General features: G+C 38.4%; 1 protein-coding gene across 1 annotated transcript in view; it reads left to right on the forward strand.

Annotated features, from left to right (window-relative positions):
* Nucleotides 1-16,721, forward strand: part of LOC306813077 (uncharacterized protein) — a 211,985-nt gene extending 195,264 nt beyond the window's left edge. The window contains exon 8 of the mRNA XM_079328119.1: nucleotides 16,539-16,721. Within this exon, the coding sequence (XP_079184245.1) occupies nucleotides 16,539-16,559 (21 nt within the window). The 3' untranslated portion in view covers nucleotides 16,560-16,721. The remainder of the gene's footprint in view (nucleotides 1-16,538) is intronic.
* Nucleotides 16,722-17,050: the final 329 nt, after the last annotated feature.

Genomic DNA, 17,050 nt, shown 5'->3' on the forward strand with positions numbered 1-17,050 from the left:
ACATATGAAATAGCACATCAAACCCTCATCTTGAATATTGCTACAGTACTCCCAGATACTTGCTTGTGCCACACTGAAAAAAACCTGAAATCCTCACCAGCAGCAGGCAGAGAATGTTTTATAGTTTAATGTTGTTTCATGCTCAGTGAATGCTCACTGCTGACCTGCTTTCAGAGGGTGTAAAAAACATCTGTGCAGGTGCTTAGGCCTTATGGATGTGTTCCCAGAAGCAAGCACACATGCACACACCCACCCACCCACCCACATACACCCCTTCAATCCTTTAGGCTAAGTGATCAGTTTAAGCACAAGTGTGGACCAAATCAGATTAATGTAACTGAACTGGATCTTAGCTTTGCAGTCACAGACCTCATCCAGTCTGCTTTTAAGCCTCAAAACTTAAACCCATTGCCCAAATAGATCCTTTCCCCTATCATCCATTTCTCTATTGCTCAGCTATGTGCTTAAAATGCACTTGTAAATGGTTGTTATTTTCTGTGTATTTTTTGAAAAGCTTGGTTTATTTCTTGTGGTGGGTTTCTGTTGGCCAATATAGATGTTGACTCTTTATTCCTGTCATCACCTCTTAGGCATTTCTAGAGTGTTATGCTGAGTGCCTTTTTTGTCTAGTGATCTCTGTTTCTGCATATCCCAGAAATTTTCTTGTTTAATTCTGTTAACAAAAAAAGAATGAAATGTTTAAAAAATAAAGCTGATTTTTAGCTCCTTAGTAAACATTAAATGGTGCACTATTTCTAAGCAAACTAGGCATTTTTAGCAATTAATTTCTTTTCTCAAACTCTCCATTACTCTGGAGAAGGATGTGCATCCTAAAGATGTTATAAAGTAAGCAGAAAACCCAACTCGAAAGGACTGGCAGTTTTTAAAGTTAGCATTTGGAGTATATTTGCAAGAAGCAGCAGCAATGTTTAAATGGGAAATTCCAGACTATAAATTCTTTTTCAGCTAGATTATATGCAGTACAAGTGTTGACTTTCAATTTATACCTTTGATATGACTCACTGAATGCTCTGATTCTTAGTTTATTTGTCCTGTCTTCAGCAAAATGGATTGAATATAGGGTTATCCAACCATGATGCGTTGTCTCTGTGCCTCAGATGTTATATTGGTGAAATCTTAGTGTCTGGCACTATCTAAGAGGAGTATAAAAATTTGATTTGGTCTGCAGCCAGTTTTCCTCCCACTCTGGAACAATGATGGAACATCTGGAGAACGCTGTATTCATTAACCCAAATCCTGAACACTTCACATAATACCTGATCCTGTAAGAATCTGCTTAGTTTTCCAGCCTGTGTAATTTGTGCTGGATGCAGCTAGAGCATATTTAGTCAAAGGACCTTGTCTCTTACATTTTTGAGCTTTTATGTGACATTATGTTTTGTCATAATTGATGATAACAAGATTCCCATTTGTTCTCTGATTTTAAATGCCAGTTATATGCATGGTGGCTCACTCTATTCTCTTTCCTCCAGAAATTCCTCTTTATTTGTCATTTGTATTTTCGGCTGGAGACCCTGGGGTTTTATTTTACCCAGGGTCTCAGCTGAAGCCATATGCCAAGAGGCCTCTTAACTTTCCTGAGGATGGATCTTGGAATATCAGACTGGCACCAGTGTGCCACCTTTATTGTTTTTCCTGCTTTCATAATCTCCCCTTCTCACAGTGGCAGATGCACACCAGTATTGTGGCTGTCAGAATAGCCATTTTCCTCCTGGGGTTTGATGCTGTGCTCTGGCCAGCTGCTGTGGGGTATACAAAAGGGATGCAGTTGGTACATCCCAAGGTTTGAATATCCCCTGTGATTTTACATTCTGTGCTTGCCTAAGAAAGAGATTGTGTTTATGTCTCCTCATGACCTCAGGTCCTCAGCATGGATTTGACTTTTGATGAGACTAAATAAAGCTAAACTCCTTAATTCTAATTTAAAAATGACTGTCCTAATGTAAAACATGGGAGCTCACCTGCCTGTTATAGGAAAGGAGGAATGAAGCAGTGGTTAGAGCACCCTGCAACTATTTTCTCCCTTTACAGCATAGGTATGATCTGTGCTTGACCTTGTGCAAGTCACACAGGCTGAGATCCAGAAAATCCTTATGCACCTAAATCCCACTGTGGGATTTAGCCACCTGGATAGGAGAAAGGTCCAAATTTTCAAAAACCTAGGGTTTTCAGAGCATCTCTTCTGCAAAATGAATATGGAAGCTCATGGCTTTCTTCAGTGGGCTGTCACGAGAACATATGTACTATGTTTGTAACGTGTAAGGCACTCATCTTTGTTAAGCCCAAATGCTGAATCAGAAGGACATAAAAGTGTATGTTATCCCACTACCCTCCCTTTCTACTGATGGTTTTGAAATGTATCAATTGCTGGCAGGATTTGGCAGAAACGGAAGAGAGTTTGGGATCAAATCTGAAAATTCAATCTTTGCATTTTATCGATACAACCTCCAAAGGTTTATATAAAAACAACTCAGATGGGCCACTTTTCAAGGCCTTGACATCAGCATTGCTAAAAGAGTTAAGGCCATTAGCTGGGTCCCATAAAAATATTTAGTATCTCACATCTTCAAATCAGTATACAAATATTAACTAATTAATCTTCAAAATAGCTTTACCTCCACACCCCCAGTCAACCCTGATTAAACCCCTGCACATGTAATCAAGGCTCAGAGCTTTATGCTCCAGGAGTGTAAATGACTTGTTCCTTGTTTGCGATTTCTATAAACAATTCAGAGTAGTTCAAAGGATGCAGAGCCAGGGGGAAGATCAGTAGCAGTTTTCAGGTATGGAATGAGAAATGCTTCCTCCCCATACGTCATCAATATTTCTGGACTTAGCTTTCTTTTCACATTGATATGAGAGAGACAATACTTATAGTACAAAATACCATGCCTGAAAATACTGTGCCTTTTTAGGTACATAAAATTTCAGCTTGCCATTGCTCAGTGTTTTTATTGGTATGCAGAAGTGCACCAAAAGTCAGTCCACTTGCTTCAGTTCTTTCCTGAGAGTGGACCCATCACTGGACCCATCCAGTTACAAAGTATAATATTGAAATAAAATTCATGGCTACTGCAAAATTAGGGGAAATTTCTGTACTTTAGAAAGGTATGTATTATTCTGAGATGAGGTTGTGTCTCTTAAATCTGACACTAAGAACACATATATCACAGATAGCTGTTCTTATCAGACCTCAATGTTGCTGCATGAGTGAGACTCTTCAGAGAGCACTTGCTACTCTTAAATGTTTTGGTAGAACAGAGATGTACAAAATCCCATTGTGATTGCCATGTATTTACATCTGGAAGCATCTCAATGAATAAATGCTAATAAATACCAAAGTTAGCCTCAAGCTGTGCCAGTGAAGGTTCAGCTTGGACATGAAGAGGAATTTTTTATTTTTTCACTGGAGGGATGGTCAGACATTGGAGGCTGCCCAGGGAGGTGGTGGAGTCACCATCCCTGGAAGTGATCAAGACCGACTGGATTTAGTACTGTGGTTTAGTTTCCTTGGTGGTGTTTGGGCAAAGATTGGGCTTGTTCGTCTTGGAGGTGTTTTCCAACTTTAATGATTCCATGATTCTGTACAGGAATGTGATTGTCAGGCCTGCAGCCAGCACCAGGCTTGCAGATTCTGCATGTGGCAGAAGGTCCATGGCCCTGTGGGTCAGTGCAGGGAAGGAGGGATTCAGGATCTACGACCCACTCAATAGTCTGTGGGATCAGTCAGCTGCAGGATCAAGATATTACAACAATTTGCTGCTGTTGTGCTTATCCTTGATTTCAGAGCCCAGGTACTCTGTCTGCTGGACCTCAGACCTTGTATGTATTCTGCAGATTCATGATGATATCTTGTCTGGCTGAGATCTGAGACTTAAAAGATGCTTTTTTTTTTGTTTGTTTTCTTGAGAACACAGCTGTCCTGAATGACTGCAGGAGGTTGCTCTGTTCACCCTGTTGCAGCATGTGGTTAGTTCTTTTCTCCTTCATGCTTTAAGGATAAACATTTCAGGTGCTGAAGTGTATTACTACTGGGGAACAGAGATTATTGTTGTGGGTGAATTTAAAGAACAAAACAACAAAGTCTCAAGTCAGGTAGTTGAAAATTGTATAGCTGAGTTGGTGGGGATGGATAACTGCATCAAGAGATGAAATGCACTTTTATATGGAGCAAGTTTAGGCAGCAGCAATAGCTGCATTGTGACCATGGTATTTGGTCTTTGGAGGGCTCAGCTTAGGACTGTGAATTACTATTGCTTTATCAGCAAAATGCCGTGTACTTGCCAGCCCCAGTAGTGTTCTGATTGTCTGGACACATAAAGCACCACCTATATCTTCTTGAAAAAACAGTTTTAAAGATCACAAAGCAGTTCTAGTAATGAATAATTATAGAAAACCCAATAAATTTAATACCTTGATAAGGTATTAAAATGTGCTGCATGAATTTCAGGTGTGGTTGGTTAAAAGAGTTAAAAATAATGGATTCTTGCTGTGCCCAAATTGAGTTTAGTTTGCAAGGTATGCCTGGTCCTGCTTTTGAATATTAAAAATTATGCATTTGTCACATAACCACTTCATCTCAGTTCAACACACCTGGGTGCATGCCACAGTGGGATTAACTCTGATCTAATCACTAAGGAAAGTGGTCTTTTCAGGTCACGACTGAGGTCATGATTAGACTGTAGATAGAAAATTATTCATTCTCTCTCTGAATCATGCTTATTTACAGTATCAGGTGGTGTTCACTCATGTCTCCTCATTTCATCATTGAAATGCTAATACTCATTCATCAGTGTCACTGATACTCCATGTGTGTGTGGGAGCATGTTTTATACTCTCAAATAGGCATTGCAATATCATCTTCAAAGGCAGAGCTTTGTTAATACATTTAGGTAGCTCTATATATTTAATTAGGTCAATGGCTTCAGTGGACATTAAGTTTCCATCCATTGTAATAGTATTGGGCCTTTGTATTTAGCTTGTCTTTAGTGAAGCCAGAAAGCACATATGCAATGCTCTAAGCAATTGTGAAACATAAATAAAAGATAAATACTTACCTTTGTGTTGAAATGTTAAATGTTCACATAAATCTCCATGTACCAAGGATCCTCCAAGTGTATGAATTGACTGCTTGTCTACCCTGCTTTCTGGTTTACATCATCCCTTGCCTTTTCAGCAAGTAATTGATTGAAATACGTATATTTAACAAGGACAGCATTCTTATCAGAAATGAGATTAATATTTTGAGATAAAATACTGGAAACAAGTTGAAAAGCAGCAGAAGGTAATAGCTGCAAAATCTTTTAATCCTTTTTGTCTCCTTGCTGTATGTTTCCTGGATCTGTTTTGGTATAGAAATATCCAGAGGCTCTATCTCTCACAGCTCCTCCACTCCTGCAGACTGTTACATCAGAGGTAGGTGTAGTTTTGCTGAGCTCTTGGGACATCCCATGGTATCAGCTTGGTGATTCTCACCTTAGCATTTAATATCCTCTGCGAATGCTAGAGCCAAGCTGGATGTGATATGGAGACAGCCTGTAGTGTTTTTCTTCCACTGGCCTACACATCTGCATGCAGAAAGTAACTGATTTTCATTGGCATTGCAGGATTTTGAGAAATGGTGCACTCATCACATTATAGTAGATTCCAAACTGACGTGTGAGATTGACCACTACCAACTACCTTGGTAGAGGTATGTCTCAAAAAGTGGGTATTTCCAGGCAAAATGGAAGCTGGATGTATAATGGAACTTGGATATAGATAATGTCAAAATTTATTAAAACTGTAGCTAAAAATAGTAAGGATGCAAGAAAACCAGGGCTTCAGCAACAATGTCCATAAAAATGGAAGATAAACTGGTGGAGAACATTGTACACCATAGATGAGTGCACTGGGACTGCTCCAAGCCTAAGCTCATTTTCTAGACCAGCAATCCTTGGAGGGACATAAACACAGCAGGGGCATGATTGGTGTCACCCCGAGGCTGACACCTGATTTCAGACTAGTGAAGCCTCTGCTCCTCTCTAATGACTGGAGTCTAGCCTGCAGCATCAGCCACAAGCACCTACTTTATAGACAATTGGAAACAGGTGAGGTGATTTGTGCACTGATCATGCTGGAGACACACCACATGGTTTTCACCCATTCCACTGTGAAGGCAGGGCATGAAAAGCTGTTTTGTGCTGCTAAATAAAAAAGAAGGGAAACCTTCTGCGAAAGACCAGGTGGATTTTCACAGTATCTGGAATACAGCAACATGAACTTCCCAACAAACAGTGCAGTTTATTTTCTTTCTATTGACATCAAAGAGATTTTGCTGCTGCATCTGGTGAGGGAGGGTACAGAGTTGGGACTAGAATTTCCATTTTGAAGCCCTTATTAACCTCCTTTTGGAACAGGTGAAGAGAAGAATGTAGGTGTTGCTGGAGAAATAAATCCTACATTAAATATTGCACACGTATCTTTGCATTAGTCCTGCTCACATATACTTGAGGGACAAAGTGTGTGTTGAACACAGTGTGCTTTTCCTTAGGCACAAACCAGTAATTTGGGCACTCATGTCCACCTTAGGCACTATGAACCCCTAACAGAAAACAAACCAGTTTTGTCATCCAAATCAGAAAGAATATTTTTTAAAGCTGGCAGAAAAAATGTGTTCTTGGTTTGTGAGTGTACAGTTATTTGAGAGGTATTTGATAACTGGAGACTCGTTTTTCTCCCTTCCCCAATATCTAGTTTCTGTGATGGATTTTCTGCTCACATGTATCTTGGGCTGTCTGAGCCAGTATCAGCAGTAAGCACTTAGAGCAGCACGGCTGCAGTGCCACTGAAAGCCTTCCTGGGGCTCATTCCTGACAAAACAACAATGCAGTGCACTGACTCAGGGACTGCTGGTGTTTCAAAGGTACACAGTGCTTTAATTTTCATTGCCTGTGATCATTTGCTAAAAAAGAAAATTCAAACCATTCTATTTTGCAATAGGAAAGCCTTTTTCAAGTCAAGCCATGCATTCCTGGGGTACTTGGATTAGTAGCTAGCCCTGTCTTTGTTTGCAGACACGTATTCAGCTGGTATGAATCTCTTTCCACATTTAACATTATTGCAGCTTAAGTGGTGTTCCAGAGTAAGGCTCTGCAATCAGCCAGCACAGTTTGCTTTGTGCTTAAGAATGGGAAAGAATACCTGTGCTCTATTGGAATATCTCCTAAATATTGTCAAGGGTAATCTCTTTAACTTATCATTACTGTACAAGGCAAAACTCAATAATCAAATTTAATTGTCAAAGAATTTTTATATCTGACTAGCATGCAGATCCAAACCCTATTAAGTAGAATTAATCTTCTGTATATAATAGAAAGGTAGGATGTGTAATGGTTTGCCACAATATATTTTTCACATTGAGTTTGGTAAAATTAAAAACAATAGTAGGCTAAGCAGACTCCTGCTCTGAGAAATGCAAACTCTATTTTATTCATATATGAATCTGTAGCCTGATGTACTGTAAAATAATACTTTCATATTTCTGCCTTTAATACAACCACTGCAAGGCAAGTGCTTGCATGCTGCAGAAATGAGGACCATTTAAATATTTAGCTGTCTTGTACCTTGGTGCTCCTCTGAATGGGACTCATCCCTGAAGGCACATGTTCCCAGAGACCTTTTTTGCCATGCAGTTTGTACCTTCCTCTGCACATAGTTACTGACTGGAGAAATGTCTAGTGGCACAGCTGCTTGACTTTAAACTTCTGATTCATTCAATGGAAACTACAGAACAGTGAAATCAAATATGGGTCTTAGGGTCACTGAATGTTAGTTTATTTTCATGTTTGTTCGGGCCAGATATGCACTGGAGAGGATAACCACAGGTGTAAAGCTCAGAGGAAGGTAAAGATACCTTGGTCCTAGGCCATTCAGATGTTGTGTGCAGCTATCCCTTTTGCAAACATATTGAGAATGGTTTGCTATCTCTGGGGACCATTTGGACTCTGCAAAGGAGCCTCTGTGGCATTCATGCTGCTTAGAGATGGCCCAGCCCCCAGGGGAGGCACAAACATACATGTGGGACAAGTGAACTGATATCACCCTGCCACGTCACCCAAAGCTGTGGCCCTGACACTGAAAACTACCTGCAATCTCTGCCTTTTTAAAGCCTACAACTTTTCATAGTTGTTTGGAAGGAAGAAGGAGAGTTAATGATATATGTGTAGGAAACAGTAAGATCTGTCATGCAGCTGTGCAAAAATTTCGACCTGACATGCTTATTTCATGGAGAGTCACCAAAGACAGAGGGAGAGGGTTCAAATGTCAAGAACTGCTATTTACCACTGGAAAAAAAAAATCAGTAAGTGAAACATACTTCTCAGTGTGAAGCTTTTAATTAAAGAATTGATATGGTATGATATGAAAGAGGAAATAAAGGGTTACACTTTTCTTAAAAAATGTTGAGTTTTTTTTTTTTTTTTTAATGCTGTGGCACTTGCAACTTGATTTCCCTCTGTAAAAGTCAAGGTTTGATTATAGTTCCTGCATTATTATTTATAGTTTAACAGTTATACATGCCACGTCCTTGGCTGTGGCATTGCAGTTTGCACCATCTATGTCTGCTTCCTAAATTTATTGATCTCATTAGAAGATAAAAATGACAAAGATAGCTCATAATACTTCTGAGAAATGTAAAACCATTAGCAGGTCATTGTCAAAGTTACAACATGTCCTTTTAAGCTGCTTAGCAAACTGGTGGCAGCCTATGATACAGGGATTAACCTGTGCCAGGAGTGAGTGAGAGGATCGCAGTGGATGGTTAATATTCAGCCTGCCTACAGAGCTTTGAAACTGCCTCACTAAATGATACAACAAAGCGATAAACAGAAATACATTAAAGACAAAGGGAGCAGAAGTTTTCTTTTCCTGTCTTTTATCCTGGTCTCTGACATATAAGAAACAGAATGGGTATTAGAGCTTCTGTCTGAAATTAAGAGTTACTTTTTAAAGTTGGGTTATGCTCCCACTGGGCGAAGGAGTTGCTCAGGCTTTCCTCTGAATGCAGGCTGAGCTTGGCCAAGACCCCAAGCCAGCTTTTCCTCAGGTGGGACCTTGAACTCTCTTAGAGCCGTGTTTAAGTGCACAGGCACACTATGCACCACTGTATTTTGAATTTTGTATTTTGAATTTTGTATTTTTAAGCCAGGATTTGTTGCCCCAGATGTTTCATACTGCCCAGAATACCCACCAGAGAAATGGATAAAACAAAACTTGCTACTTTTTTGCAGAAGACTTATACACCTGTATTGTTTTTATTATTATTTATATTTCTTCACTTAGAGAAATGGCAGCAAGTGCTGACTGGTTGCTCTATTGCTTACAGAACTGTCTGGACTTACAGAGAACAAATTTAAATTGGCAGAACTCATACTGCTATGTAAGATTTGGCCTGGAGGGCTGGGTTTTCTGCATTGGTTCTCAGGGATAGAACAGGATAGGTGGTTAAGAAGAGGAAGATGTCAGCAGAAAGATTGATACCTGATGAATCTTTTTGGCATCTCACCTGACTCTTCACTCACAGTGGAAGGCATGGCATTAGCATAGGACAGGTACTGCCAAACCCCTTTGGTGGTGATTGAGCATCCACAGATGGGCTCTGACAAGAGGATAAAGAAGAGAGAATGAATAGAAACCCAAACCCCCATTCACTGTTGTTGAGCATCATGTGACCTGATTTACACCAATGCATTATTCTCTTTTAGGAGCAATTTATATGCACATTCGAGTAACAAGTAAAAAAATATTAGGACAATGGTGAATTAGCCTAGACAACAGTTTACAGATTACATAGGATAGAATAAGGATAATAACAGTATTAATAATTTCAGTTATATGGCTATTTATTTTGTCTATCAGGATGTCAGAACTACCAGGAAGTGGACCCTTGATCACCTGTACACAGATCTCAAAACTTCTTTCTGTTTTCTTTTTCCATGTACATACCAGTAATTTCAATTTGGTGCAACAGTACAATTTTGGCTAGACCCCACATATATAAATTGGGTGTAATAGCATTCTATTGTCTAAATCAGCAAGGTGGTTTTGGTTTAACTGGTGAATTTCAAATACTCAGAATGCTTCATAACCATATTGTATAAATTTGAATGTATATAGGCATTCTTGGCCATCAATTGCCCTGTCATTGGAGTCTGGTCTGCTAATATTTGACTGTAATAGAAATCCACTTAATTTAGAAAAAACAATCTGTAAAGTTTAAAGAGATATTTTCTCAGTCACAGATCTTGTAAATGCTGTCATGGGATGCAGTCAATAAAGAATGAAAAAAAGCTAGTATCTTTAATAAAATTGTGTGAGGAAAGATGAATCAATTTCCTAGACACTTCACAATTTCCTAGATAGACACTTCAGAGCTTTAAAAAAATTTGTTTGATTCTAATTCAGACTGGAAAAAGTCCCAAAAATATAAATTCTCCTGCTGAAGACTAAGTTCTAGTGACTCTGGCTGTGAAAGTTTTTGCCTTTTCTTACTTACAGCTGCTGGATCAATAGAATTCTTCAATTTCCAGCATAAGAACAGTCTTCCAGCCCAACTTATCTGAGGCCATGCAAAAAAAAGATGGCCACTGATTTTAGTACTATTCCTATCACTGGTGCTTCAGAGCTATGGGTGTTTCCCATGGGTTTCTATCCCAGAATCCTGTAATCCTTTTGCTGAATATCCTTACTTCTGAAGGATTAAGGCAAACTCGAAAGGTTGCAGAAAAGAAGAGCAAGAACAACTGAAAGTCTGAAAATCCTGCCTGACATTGAGAGATTAAAGAAGATCAGTGTACTTAGATTATCTGAGAGAAGGTTAAGAGGTGACTTGATCATGGTCTCAAAGTCCCAAGCAGAGAAACAGTTTTCCAATACATGGGGAATCTCTAATTTAGCAGACAAAAGCCATAGCAAGGTTCTGTGATTGAATGCTTAATCTGGACAAGTTCACACAAAATGTAGCACTTTTGAGATTGCAGGAGATTTTTTTTTAAAGGTATTGTTGTATTCTTAGCAATTTTAAGATTTCAAAACATATCTGTCCTAAAAGCTGTCCTACTTTGATCAGAAATTATAGGGTCTGTGCAGACATCATTGGGTGAAATATGGATATATGTTGTGCCTAAGGGCAACTTATATACTAATAATTTCAGAGTTTATTAATTCTTTGGTAATGAATGTTCCCTACTACTACATAAAATAGGCTCATATAACATACTATCATTTGCAATTTTCTAATCTTAGTGTCATTATTCAGAAGCTATCAAAGCTGTTTTTTACCTCTGTGTGCTTAGTCCAAAGAAAGGGAAAGCTAGTTAATATAAAAAGATATTTTTAGCACTTCTGAAAGCTACTTATGCCAATCCCTGAAAAGAAACAAGAAATTTCTCCAAAAATGCAAATGCTCTGTCTAGAAGCAAGAGTATCTTTTTAACTACTTCATCATTATGTGTCACTCCCTATGTATAGTAAGTGCTGTGTTGTTTCTAAGAGACAATTGGGGAGTTTTCCAATAACTATGTAATTATATTTCATAATATATATATTTGTGAGGCACAGGGCTATAAGCATTCAAAGCACTTAGGAGGCATTAGCTAATGCTCACAGCTCCTCTATGGAATAGGGAAGACTAATGCAAGGACAGATCACCTAAAGCACTGCAGTCCAAAAAGGAAATAGAGATTGGTACCTTTCCATTTCCAAATTGCATGTTCAAGTCTCCAAACATTGTATTAGATATAACTACAGGAACACTACTTTTAATATTATGTCCTAATCCTCCATCTCTTGCACTGATTTTATTTGCCTCCTAAACTAATACATGGAGTAATGCTGTGACACTCTACCTAATTTGTTAAGATCAGCAACATTAGCCTCTGTAGTTCTTACAAGGTCTTGACCTTACTTACTGAGCTAGTCCTAGTGAAATTAAATCACTGCATGAAAAGTACATTTCATTAAAAATTACTGTGAAGAGGAAGTGGTACTGCTTCTTTTCAAAGTTGGTCTTTAACAGATCAATGGCATTATAGTTTGGCAGTAAAGTCCATGGAGCAGCAGGGACTAAGTGCTTGCTCTGCTGAGTCCAGTCCTTGCTATTAAAAGAATGTTTTATGGAAGGGACCATTTAAGAAACCAATAACAATACAGCATAAATAATATTTATGAAAGAACCTCCAGACTGGACTATTTAGAGTCTGTTCTGTCCATTTTCATGTGCAGAAGTAAAGAATATCTATCTGCCATAGACAAATAGCCTTTCACAAGGGATTTTTAGGCCCAATACCTACACACAGTTTTTCTCTCCTTGACCTTGCATGTCTGGCAAAAGCATCTTGGAAACACATGTATCAGCTGTGATAGCAATGCAGACTCCAACCAATTAAGTCTTATTCTTGAGTAAATCTCACACATGACAGACTTGGAGGAGGAACTGATAGTTACCCATCTCATCCAGAAGCTTTCCAGTGACATGTTATATGTTTTTATTGGGTTTTCCATGAACTTGGGAAAATCATTGGCAAGGCAAATGTAAAATACATGGTTAGGGTAAAAATGTGTAGAAGGAAACCATGTGTTCAAAACCTGACCTCTTGTCTGGATTAATTTTGCCCTGAGTTTTGGGAGCCATCATGCATGGCTCCTGGGCTTCCTTGCTCCTAGGGATTGTCACTGTACCTTGAAGATTAGTCAAAAAATTGACTAATGGCCAAAGGGGAAAATGGAAGGATTGCCATACTTTCACCTCATAGCCTATCACAAATATATATTGGTATATTTCAGAGATAGATGATCAGATGAATAATCAGGCCTTTTCATTCTGATCACTTCTGATCAAGACTAATCCAAAAAGCCTAGGAAAATATGAATTCTACTGAGCTGCTGATATGCGTGCTTTGAATGGCAAAAGGAAAAACCTTACCTCCAAAAAGACCAAGTCTCCTTTCCTCTTTTGTTTTTTGTTTCTGGCAAAAGACATGCAAATGTTAGAGGAGAAAAAAAATCTCACTCAGAAGAGAATCTTGTGAAATCAGCAATATAAAAAAGAAAAGTTTCTTGAAAAAACTGAACGACCAACAAACACAAATTCAGTTTTTCTCTGTAAAATTAAGAACAAGGTATAGAGAGGGCAGAAATCACAGATCTGTTTCTTTAATTTTTTTAACTTGACTTCTTCCAGATAACTTCTGGTCAGCTACCTGTCACCTAGGTTCATCTCAAAGACTTAGATGTGAAGGGAAGAAGAACCATAATTTTTGCAGAGTATGATCCTTGCATTTGCAGGGAACAAGGACCTTTGCAGGCAATCATATACAGAGCAAAAACAGATCATTAGCCTTGTAAATGAAAAGAAAAACAGAATAATGATATTGTAAAATACAAAACAACCTGTTAAGATATACACATCCTCTGCATTTACAAATTTTTGTTTAAATGCAATCTATGTTATGGTATCATTTTATTGCTTGCCAATGCATCTTATTGATCATATAATGCCTCAAAAGGAATCTGATAATTTTCAATAATCAATAATCACCAATATTCTGCAATTGAAAAGAGCTGGGTAATAACCAGCACTTCCTGTAGAAGGGAAAAAGGACATCTAGAATTTCTAAAAAGTGTGCATCTAAATTATTTGTTAAACTGCTTGATAGCATTTGAAGCCCAGATATTAGGTTTCTTCTGAATTCCAAAATTACTCAGCTCAAGAAAAATTATTTATTATTATTATTATTAATAATAATAATAATAAATTAAACAGCACAAGGATTGAAAATAATGGGAGATGATTGAGTTTTTCTACATGTATCTTGCAGCTATTTTTGAAGGGCAAGTTAGGATGCACACTGAGAAATAACATCTTAGTACCTAGCCAGAGTGCCCTGCCCAGAGAGAAGAGAATAAGGCAAATCATATATAACTGCTATTAGTCATCACCATGCCACCTTTTACAAGTTTAAGCACTTTGGGTTTGGGAGACTTTTTTTTTTCCAGAATATTTTATTTCCAGAAGAAGTGGATTTTTCTGTGGAAAACTGACAAAGTATTCCTATACAAAAACCTTTCCAGAGCTATTAATGAGGTCTTTAATGAAGGGTTCTTAACTAAAATATATTATTTTTAACTTTATGACATAGCTGCGTGATCAAAGATCTTAGTTCAGTGGTGTGGAGTGTTTTAGGAAGAACTTTTATTTTGTGAACCTTGTAACATGGGTACCACAAGAAGCACCAATAATGAAACTTGCAGCTCTTCATTATAACAGACTGATTTTTAATATTTATTTAATTGCATTCTTCTGCATCACTGCTTCTCCATAAGGACTAATTAAAAGCATAAGAATAAACAGTCAGCTTTTCCAACAGAAAATCATCAGTGAAGTCCCTCAAAGACATAAGCAAGAGATAGTCAGTAAAAGATCTGGCAAAAGGAATATTGAAATAGCATAGTTTTCAAGTAATATAAAGCTATTAGAAAAAATATATGTTGGAAAGAATTGCAGAGGAGCATGATGATGCTGACTGACTAACAAAATGTCAGGTACAATTCAGTAATTAGAAATGTAAAGAGGTGTTTGCCTTATATACACAGTAGTGGCTTTTGAACTGGCTCTTATCATTCGGAATATCTCCAAAACCATCAGCCCAGAGCTCAACAGTGATGAAGGCAAGAGAAGTAGTCAAGCATGTGGAACAGCTTCTTGAGATGGAGAAAAAATATGCTGTGGGTCTTTGGTATGAAAGGAGTAAGTGAAGGGAATGCCTGAGATCATGGAGGAGGGAGGTGAACACAGAATTATTATTTAACCCTTCTGGTAACACTGGACCTAGAAAGCATCAGATGTAAACCACTGGATGGCAGGTTTGAAACAAATACCAGGTGCATGGTTGAGCTATGCAACTCATTATTTCATGAGTGCAAAAGAAGTTTAGACATGCATAGGAAGCAGGTTAAACATTTTCATAGAATAAAAATCCATTCTGAACTGTTAAAATATCTTCTTATCAGAGTGTCCTGACAACACATCACAAAGGGATGAGTGAGACAACCAAGAAACTATGGGTGTATATTTGCCTTGTTCTTTTGCCCTTCCTTAGCTCCATTGCTGGAAATGAGATAAAAGGCTGGACGTGCTCTTGGTCTCATGAGCAAAGCTGTTCTCATGCTGAAGGGTCCTTTCTGTTGTTCTGCTTTGTAACCTGTGTGATGTGCAAAGCCCACATGTGAGTGTGTGTGGTAGCTGATGGCAGTTGCCGTGGCCACAGTGGGGGGATGCTCAGATCAGGGCCACTTCTTCTCAGTCACAGCTTCCTCATCACGCCCTTTGGTGCTAAAGAACCTGAGAAGAGAGAGGGGAATTCAGACAGTTTCTTGCTTGATTCCAGTAAATTTGTACCAAGAAATAGTAAAATTACTTTTATGAAATGGAGAGTTCAGTATTTTGTGGTTGGGTACCTTTTTTTCCCCCCATCCTGATTTAATTTAACCAGGCAGTCCAATTTTAGTAATCCTCATCACTTCTTAGCTCCCTGTTTTATGTTGATGTTTATTCATGTTGTCCTGCTTGGAAAATTCACCAGTTCCCTCTCCTTAATGTGTTGATACCAATGTTCAGGGATGATATAAAAAAAAACAAAACTGGAGGGAAACATGGTCATTTACTCCTTCTTGTCTTGTTTGTTTGCTTCAGGATTACTTGCACTGACACAAATAGACTTTCCTTGTGCATGGCAAGAGATAAGGATGGGGTTTTCTGCTTTATTTGTTCTGAACCACACATATTTTCCCCACCCACTCCCTCACTTGCTTTTATACATGCTCTCACACAGATGTAGTTGCATACTATAAGGTTTCAGAGAATTTCACTCAGCTTAGGAGAATGTGACCAATGTCTGGGATGAAAGTTTGTATTTTCAGCATCACAAGTAGTTTCCACCAATCTTACCATCACGTGTGGGTGTTTCTGGGAAAGGTGCTAAAGAACCTAACACTCAGCATTTAGGACACTGAAATACCATTAGTGAAAGCAGTGCTATGAACTGGGGTGTGCCACATTGTGACAAACTATTTGCTGCCTCCTTGTTTTAGCTCCATGTTCAGAAGTGGAGTGATTTAGTTAATAGGTGATGCAGTTGTCTGTGTTTTCTGCCTCTTTCTTTCTGGAAAATGTTGGTATGGCTCATAGCTCTGCCTCATTGCTGCATCTTTGACTACTACTTCTCTTATGGGAAGCTGCACACAGATAATTAGGGTGATTTTATGAATAAAGGGATTTTTCTGAGCCTGCCACATTTTGCTCAAATGTTCTCCCAAAGCTGTGTGTCTCTGCTGATAGATGAGTGCATCTGCAAGTTTCAAGATGTGTGGTTTCTGTGGGTGGAGTGGGATGAGTGTGGTGGGTTGAAAGAAGAGAAGAAGAAACGGTTTTCAGCATCAATAAAGTTTCTGGTGCCTCATGAATATTTGTTCTCTTACAGGTTCTGCTTTTTAAACACTGACCTCAGGAGAAGCTCTGCAGGATGAGAAGGTTGTTTTTGTGACTGGACACCTTGAGTCATTGGGGTAAATTGCTACAGTGTCTCAGTAATCAGTTAAGTCGTTGTGTTCTGGCGGAATCAGTGGAGCTTGTTCTCACTGGTGTAGTATCTGAGCCATCAAGTTTAATGAATCGTTACAAATAGTTTAATTTGCACTTGCAGGTGCTATTAAAACTAGGTTGGGGTTTTTTAAATTTTTTTTTCTTCTTTTTTTTTTTTTTTTTTTGCCAAGACATTTTTTACCTAGGAAGAACAGTCTTTCTCAGTCACAATGGTTTAAATATGGAATAGTGGCATAGGGTTTGCTCATTAGAAAGCCTGATGCTATTCAATATTCCCTTCTGCTAAACTTACCTCCTCCAGGATTTAAGACTCTAAGTTATAGAGGATAAAACATAAGGCCCTGGTTAATTGCAAATAAATAGTGCCAGAAAAACATACAGATGGTACCT

Source organism: Erithacus rubecula, assembly GCF_903797595.1.
Source record: "Erithacus rubecula genome assembly, chromosome: 2".
In the NCBI taxonomy this organism is placed as follows: domain Eukaryota; kingdom Metazoa; phylum Chordata; class Aves; order Passeriformes; family Muscicapidae; genus Erithacus; species Erithacus rubecula.